The 8121-nt window shown below is 38.6% G+C and overlaps 1 protein-coding gene across 1 annotated transcript; it reads left to right on the forward strand.

The window, feature by feature from the left end:
* The first annotated feature begins 216 nt into the window (after positions 1 to 216).
* CFAP107 (cilia and flagella associated protein 107) lies at positions 217 to 4726 on the forward strand. Its single transcript, XM_052791496.1, has 4 exons — positions 217 to 363; positions 1396 to 1509; positions 2403 to 2580; positions 3198 to 4726. Exons 1-4 carry the CDS (start codon positions 265 to 267, stop codon positions 3482 to 3484), a joined length of 678 nt encoding a protein of 225 aa, XP_052647456.1. The 5' UTR covers positions 217 to 264; the 3' UTR covers positions 3485 to 4726.
* The last annotated feature ends 3395 nt before the right edge of the window (positions 4727 to 8121 follow it).

The raw sequence follows: 8121 nt of genomic DNA on the forward strand, positions 1-8121 counted from the left end.
TAGGAGCCGCTGTTTTGCTCAACACTAAATATGCAGCCTAGAATGTGGTTACTGGAACAACAGTCACCATGGGGATAGCAAAGAAATGGTTCTACGGCCAAGCAGTTCCACACATCACCCATGTTTCTCAGCACACAGGCGGGCAGAAGTGGAGCCCCTTTCTGCCTTAGTTTTAGCACTGGACAACTGAGTAATCTTTCACCCATGTAACTTGAAGGACAGTTCCAACAACCAGGGAGGGGCGTGCTGGTGAGACAAAGAAATATGATTGCGTCGCAAAACGATGGACAGGATTGGTGGAAAATTGAACCCAAATACTCTGCTAAAGTTCTCATTGGAAACTGTCTGGAAGAGAGGAAAAAGGTAAGATCAGGAAAGAAGTGTGAGAGCAGGAATAGAGTGGGTCAGAACCAATGCTGTGGAGGTAGTATACTACTTCAGTCATAAGCTAGAGCCCAGGTTCATCTCAGAAGCGTGATAAAAGGGAGAAGGATAAGCATCTTGCTTGGCCTGCATCCATTCATTTTGTTAATGATCAGCCATTCTTCTCTCTAAGCCAGGACAGAAGCAATGCCTGAGCATGGGTTACATTGTATGGTTCACACCGGACATCATATTAGCCAATTAAAAATGCTATAGCACTTTTTATGGCAATCCCTTCAGACTGCTACACAACTTCCATACAACTAACTATACAACAACATATACAACTTAATAATATAAACCAACATTATACAAGAGAGGCTTCATTAATCCTTCTGTAAGTTAAATACTTATTATTACTTGTATCAGAGGATCTTTAATGATTTGGATATTGGTTTCTTTACTTGTATAAACAAGAGGATCTTTGCTAGCAGAGCTGCTCGATAGATTGCATGCCCTGCTTAAGGGCTGAGCAAGATTTTATCATGAGACATTTAACTTTGTCAAAACATGCCTGTTAGGTTCAATATTGGAGCTGTTAGGGCAAATCCTCCCGACTCCGCTAAAATTACTTCCTTTAGACGTGTTTTTTTTTCTGGAGCAAAATGCTAGACTATATTGCAGAGACTGGCCTGCTGCAGCAGAAGTGGGAACAAAGGGACAAAAAAAAATGTTTGTTTGTCCTTTTCAGATGCTAGTTCACATGGCAGGTAAAAGTATTAAACACCAAACCATGAATAATTTTTCAGGGGCTGTACAGTATCTTGTATTTACACCAAGGAATCAATCCAGAATTTTATAATGGCTGATTATGCCAGCTGACTTTACCATCTGAGAAAAAGTACCATAGCACAGACTTCTTTCCAAATAAGTGCTTTTTAAATGCATAGATGAAGAAAGCAGCACTGGAACAGAGCTTCTGTAATGATCAGATTGCCTTAGCTATACCGAGTGTTGTATGTATCTCTCTAGTTTATAAAAGACACTGGGAAACTCGGCAGCAGCGTATACAGAACAGACTTCATTTGCTTCCCAGATCACAAACCAGACCAAACACTAAGGAGAACCATGATGGAAAAATTTGAGGTAAGTAAAAGAAATTTCAAAGGTGGGGCTGTATGTGCCAACATTCCAAACAGTGATGATCTTTGACTAATACTTAATTCATATTTAATATCCTTAAACAACTATATACATAAAAGAAGGCACTGCAGCTCCGTGGCAAATTTACAGGATCCAGAGCTCCCTCATATGTTTGATTAAAGTAGGATGCCTTTCAGAGGTAGACAAACAGCACATACTTCCTGGTACTCTCTGGTTGTTTCTGAGTCTCTGCTTTGGTGAGTGACCAGGGCACATGAAGAAAATCAGCACATCACTACCAGCTAGCACTGGGTATTGCATCTTCAGGACATTCTGTGGGCTATAATATGAGCTTGCCAGTAAAAGAGGATTATTTTCACCAGCACACCTCCGATTCATAGGAATGAACTGCATTTAAATGCGTCCCAGATCTTTCACAACAATACTTTTCCCACAAGTATCATCTGCTAGAATGTCCCTTCCTCCAAGGTGCCTCTCCACCCCCAAATATTCTTGTCATTCTCTCCTGACACACAGTTAGAAGGTAGTATATGTAATGCTAGTGCACAATGAAACACTTAAGCAGCACAAGACAATCAGCTTTTCATTTGCAGGCTTCTTAAATGTATCTGCAAATCCCTGATGCATGTGTTGAAACCAGACTAATCAGATCTCATGACATACAGATGTAGTTGCTTAATTTAACTGGACACCTACTTTACTTGAAATGCAAATGCCTTTATTTTCAGGGATTAAATTATAAGTAATGTAAGTACGGACAAAATATTGTCATATCATTGGTAGTACAGTCTGACTCAAAAGCATGCTAAGCCGTCTGAATGCTATGTTCAAAGACAAGCAGCATGGTTTAATTTCTCATTTAATTCTCATTTCAGGGCCTGCCAATGCAGCAATTCTTCACCCATCATGAGGAACCAAGAAGCCGAAATTTGGTATCGGAGTATGACGATAAATACAATAGACATGGTTACAACCCTGTGCTGCCTCCCCTCCGCAGCTGGAATGGACGCAAGTTTGCCTGGATTCCTCAGAAATCAGATTTTCCCATTCTTGGTAGTTTTTGGCATTATTATTTCAATCAGATGGAACATGGTGCAGTGGTCAATATATAGACTTACAGCCAGGAACCTCCTTCTGTTTTAATTCTGAAAATGGATCTTGTGGTGACTTTTGGCTGCTTTCTTACCCAGTCAGTAGCTTATTCTTCAGATTGATAAAGTGGAAATGTTATCCATACAACAATACTTAATCACCACAGGAAGCAGTGAAGGATAGTGCCAATAAACAGATTTCTCTCCCCTATACAATAATGCAAGACACCAGCTGAAAACAAGGAGAGCTGTGAGATACAACTGCAGGAGTATTATTATGTTTCTGAATTTAAGCGACATGTACTGCTCTTCTAACTTTTTTAGTATCTACCAGAGAGACTATGAAGAATCAGGACTCTTTACATTTATACCGTTACTGCTGTCCTATTGATATCTAACAGTGATTTTCCCTTCCAGCCAGAGGGTAGACACACATGCTCTGGGAACAAAAAGATCTGTTTTGTCCTTAATCTGCTGTCAAAATAGTACAAATATTCCCTATGACAACTGTGGAGTAAAAACACCAGAACCCAAAATTTAATTCTATCATTTCTAACATTTAATCATTTCTTGTCTCAGAACCACCTACCAACTATGGCATTCTTGAGCACCTGATGAAAAAATGGCACGAGAAAGAAGATGGAGTGATGAACAGTGTCTACACCATTTCCTATGAAAGCCCACCGATTTCTGCTTTTGCTACTTGTCAACTGAGACAGCCAGCTAAAACTCATGATCTCCCTTTCAACCAGGGATGTCTTCCCCAAAACATTAGTAGAATCCTGGATTATGAAGGGGGTCAGAAATACCTGCAAGCCATCAGCCAACTGGTGAGAGACAGAAAAGCAAGGGATGCCTCCGTGTAAACTGCTTAGGGTGATCTTGAGTACTACTTAATATAGCTTGTTGCTCATGTACGTAAGAGTGATTTGTTCCATGCAGAAGGAATGAGAATTAGGTTATAAATGTGGAGGGCTGTCTACTAGTTAGAACAAGTTGCTGGGTTACATGCTGACCTGCAGATGGCTGGGAATATTTCAGAAGATATTAAATCACTGGAAACAAAATTTTCATCTGTTGGTTTCTAGTCAATGAACAGTTGCAGGAAGGAAAAAAAAAAACAGAATGGGACTGAACCTGAAAGGATATAAATCTCTTAATTGCTTTGTCCTTAGCTGTTTTTTTCATTTTTACACAGCTTGCTATAATTTCTTTGACAAAAGAGTAGAAAAGAAACTTGTGTTATTCCATAATGTGTCTGAAACATCCAAGGATAAAGTAAACCTATGAAATGGCTGCATACCTAAGGACAAGGTGAACCAAGGTTTATCCCAATGCAGTAAGCAAGCAGACCTTGATTGCCCTTGGCTTTACATATTGAATGGCACTTAATGGTAGATAAGCTGCAAAGTAAACTACATTAGTTGACCTTACATTACCAAACAGTAAACCTAGAAGAAATAGTTGTAGGTGGCCTTTATACTGCTGGATAGGCCACCCCGATCCTTTACTTGGTTGAGAAAGTATGTGAACGACCTATGTAAAAAATGCTGACAGAAGTCCAAATTCTTATTGCACTGATGTGCAACTCCTGTATTTAAATCACATTTGGTCCAGAGGAGATATTTGGAAGGTTCAGCTGCTATTGGTCTGAGGCTCAACAATAAACTTGCAGCAAGTTAAAGGCTTAGATTAAATATATCTGGAATTAATTCAATACATATTTATCTCTTAAACAATTTTGCTCAAGATTAGCAATAATATAATTATTTTTAGGAACAAGATAAAGCATATACTTTAGTCTTGGCATGGACAAGCCTCTGGCCATGGTCTGTACAGTTTTACCCCTGCAACATTTTAGTCACTGTGATTTAGGTTTGCTTTTTCAAGGTCGGATTTTCAACTGAAGGACATGGACGATTCAGGCGTGTGTGTAGAGCAACAGTGGCACCTATTGGCAAAGCCATTCTTCACTGACTGTGAGACAACCAAAAACGTCTGCAAGAGAGGTATGCAGACCCTCAACTAGTTGCGTGAATCAGAAGGCAGCATTGTTAATGAAATCTTTCAGAGATGCAAGAGCCCTGATAATTAGATAAGCATTATATGGGGTTTTTGGGGGCTTCAAAGCCCCAGGGAGATCAAAGGCAATTAGAAAAAATTGAAAGCAAAATAGGTGAAAGTAGTCACTGAAACACAGCCAGCTATTAGTGCTGTGTTATAAAAAACACATTCTCTTAAAAAAACCATCTTTAAAATAATCCATAAAGAAGGCATGCCTTACAATGGAATGACAATTGGCGGATACAGAAATTCTTGTATCCACAAGGAAGTCCATCCAGATTAATTTTATTGCCAATATGACTATAAAAAGTGTGTTTTTCTGTTTGTTACCCATGTGCTAATATTTTTAATGAAAATACCAACCAGGCATGCATCTTAATAGCACAACAAAGCCCATTTAATATTTAGAATACAGCTTAGAAAATTATACAAAGGTAGTCTTCATTTCACACAACTCTATCAGTTTGCTTAAAAATCTGGTCATCAATCATTCATAATTATTAAATATTTATAGTAAATGAAACATTTATGGTTATTATCTACCGTGCTTCTAAAACCAAAGCTCATATATGGAAAGAAATGACCAGCTTGCTGTACAGGGAATTACTGAGATGCACAAGTACCACCTTTGAAATTTGTAGGAAAACATTAATTCTAAATCTGTAAACTGACTGGGCAGGGCTCCCCAAGCACAGGTCTAATCGGTTCAACTGTTGAGACACTTACAAGTAAAATACACAACTATGACGCCCAAAGGAACCAAACAAAGCATGCAGCTAACTGGATGAAATACATTTGGATAGAGAGCTTCTTAAATAGAAAAATGCACAACTCTATGAGACGTGTCAGTTGTGATTAATGATACCTGGTAGCAAAATATCTGATTTGAACTGTTTAACTGATTATCTGTTTTCACTTCAGCAATACTAAATATGCATCACAGATATCTAGCCAGCTTTTTGGTGACTCAAGCTTCAAGCTGAACTCATGACAGAAAGAGTCCAGGCTTCTCCATCTCTTGATCCAAGTTCAGTGAAGGTGAACATACATACACCAACCAGCCAGTAACAAAAATTGAATGAATGTATCTTTACCTCAAACACATTGCTCAAACATTCTACAAGACAAAATTTCAGACAGAATAGCACTGATATTCAAGCTTTTCCTCCCCTTTTTTTCCTACAAAATGTAGTTGGCCTAGATTATTCCAGACAGAACCCCCCAAAACCGTAAGGTTGAGCCATTGCTGAAAGCAATGCTGCAAACACATTGCTACACCAAGAATACCCCATTTATATTTTCTTGCAGACCATTTTGATTAGGTCATAATCCTAGGTTCTGATCCTGTACATCTGTTTCATTGCCAATAGGTAGAGGTAAGCGCATACACAATTTTTTCCAAGTACTATACTGCATTTGGCAGAAGTGTGTTGAAGTAGGAATGGCAGATAAAAATGAAGGATACCTACACCTATAGTTATAGATGCTAATTCTTGCTGAGACAAACAATGCTGTTTAATCAGTTACAATATTGCTGTGCTAGAGATTCCTTTAATAATAAATAGCCTTGTTGTGTCTAACACAAAAACATTTCCCAACTCCCTCAAATCTTCAGAAATTACAAGGACAATTACAATTACTCAAGATAAAACCACTAAAATGGAGGTCATTTTGCCTGTGCTTCAGAACAGGTGAAAACTGAAACAATTAAGATGTTTACAGCTGCCATGGAAAAGAGACGAGAAAATTTGAAATGTCATCATTAAAAAATTTGCAATAACTTAGAAATCCATTTACTAATAAATAGAAAATGCAGCCAACTAATGAAAATGTACAACAGAAATGCTGGGTTACACTATGAAGATGTACACTTTTCAGGAAAAGGGGATATTAATGATGAAAATAGCATAACCTTACAAAGAAAAGAGATCAACTTGAAATACAGACCTGGTGATAGAAACTCTTGAACTTGGAGACCTCTGAAATATGGATCCAGTTCAGAACTTAAGTACATTTCTATCAGACAAGTATAGGTAATGTTTATTCTGGTACGCTCTGATGTTGTAAGGCAGAATTCATTAATGTACAACAAGCACTTTGGGACTCCTGGGAATCATTGCAATATGCAAAGGGCTACCTTTTGCTGATGTGTCAGGTTTATCCAAGCTTTTTTTGAGAAACTTTTTTTTAGTTTCAGGGCCTTGTAGTCACTTGTGGCTGGAAAGCAAGAGTGCACCAGTCTCTCCAATTTTTCATGGAGCAAATAGATGTTTTGATACAACTCTGTTATGAAAATGTTCTAGCAGCCTTGATTGCATGAAAGCAGCCTCATATTTGAACTTCTGTGACATTAAAGAGACAAAGTGGTAGTCAGAATTGATGCACATCTCTCAAAGCAAGCATATTTCTTGCCTTGAAGGAGACCGATGTCAGCCTAGATGAGCTGCACAAACAGGAAGACAGATTCTTTGGACTGAGAATCTCAGTCAGGGTTGGGGCTCAGACAAGGAACACTGATTCTGGCTGGCAAGTTTGGCAATAATTGGGGACTGTGGATGCCAGCTGTGAAGTGAGGATGGTCACAGAGACTAAATGGCAAGGTTTCAGGGAGAAGAGAAACAGGCTGTTGACAAGACGTTGTTCACGTGGTCAGGAAGCCTCTTTCAGAAAGTTATAAATATTCCTTGGAAGGTGCTTAAAAAGAGCTATCCAAGTCAGTTAACTGGTGCAACAGCTTCACTGGTCTGAATTTGAGCGCTACCTAACAGGGACACAATGGCTGCCAAGTCCTGTCCTCCAAATCTGCACATTCCACTGCACTGATTTCTTTGAACAGTGCCTTTAAGCACGTATAGCTCCTGGGACTGGGATTCAGAGTCACCCTGCTCCCATAAAAAGCTTTCTTTGATGGTAGTTACACAAGGCATGCATATCTGGCAAAGCCTGTTGTATATTTAAACATGTATTTTTCCTATTGGTGATGAAAACATCGAATTGCATTAGTAACTAACCTTTTCCTTTTTAAAATTTTTGTACTGTTTGCTGAACTGAGCTGAACTGATCAGCTCTTGAAAGGCACCATCTTAAAACCACGCCATTGATACACTTTTTTCCCCCCGTAAGTCTAAGCAGTCTAAACAGATTTCATTTGCAATACACCTATGATGATAATCTTACTGCCACGTGTGGTTGTAACACTTCAGGAAAAAAATTAATTTACTAGCTTTTAAAAAGAATTCATATTTGGTCCTTCTTTTCTAGACAGTGCAGCTTTCCTCATAGAAATACTATTATGCATCAGCCTAAACTACAGCTCCCATCAAGATTTTCATCAAACAAGGCAAATACTTAAAACAAAGTGCTGTTTCACACAGCTTTTAAAAGTGGCATAGAGGACCACGTAGGGGCATAGTCACACTGATTTCAATAATACTAAGTT

Source organism: Harpia harpyja, chromosome 7 (genome assembly GCF_026419915.1).
Source record: "Harpia harpyja isolate bHarHar1 chromosome 7, bHarHar1 primary haplotype, whole genome shotgun sequence".
NCBI classification, from domain to species: Eukaryota; Metazoa; Chordata; class Aves; order Accipitriformes; family Accipitridae; genus Harpia; species Harpia harpyja.

Bases quoted from the DNA above. Each gene is read 5' to 3' on its own strand.
- CFAP107 (XM_052791496.1), top strand. From the start codon at position 265: ATGATTGCGTCGCAAAACGATGGACAGGATTGGTGGAAAATTGAACCC. The intron at 1,510-2,402 runs GTAAGTAAAAGA...TTCTCATTTCAG, and splicing joins CCATGATGGAAAAATTTGAG to GGCCTGCCAATGCAGCAATT. The intron at 2,581-3,197 runs GTAGTTTTTGGC...TTCTTGTCTCAG, and splicing joins ATCAGATTTTCCCATTCTTG to AACCACCTACCAACTATGGC.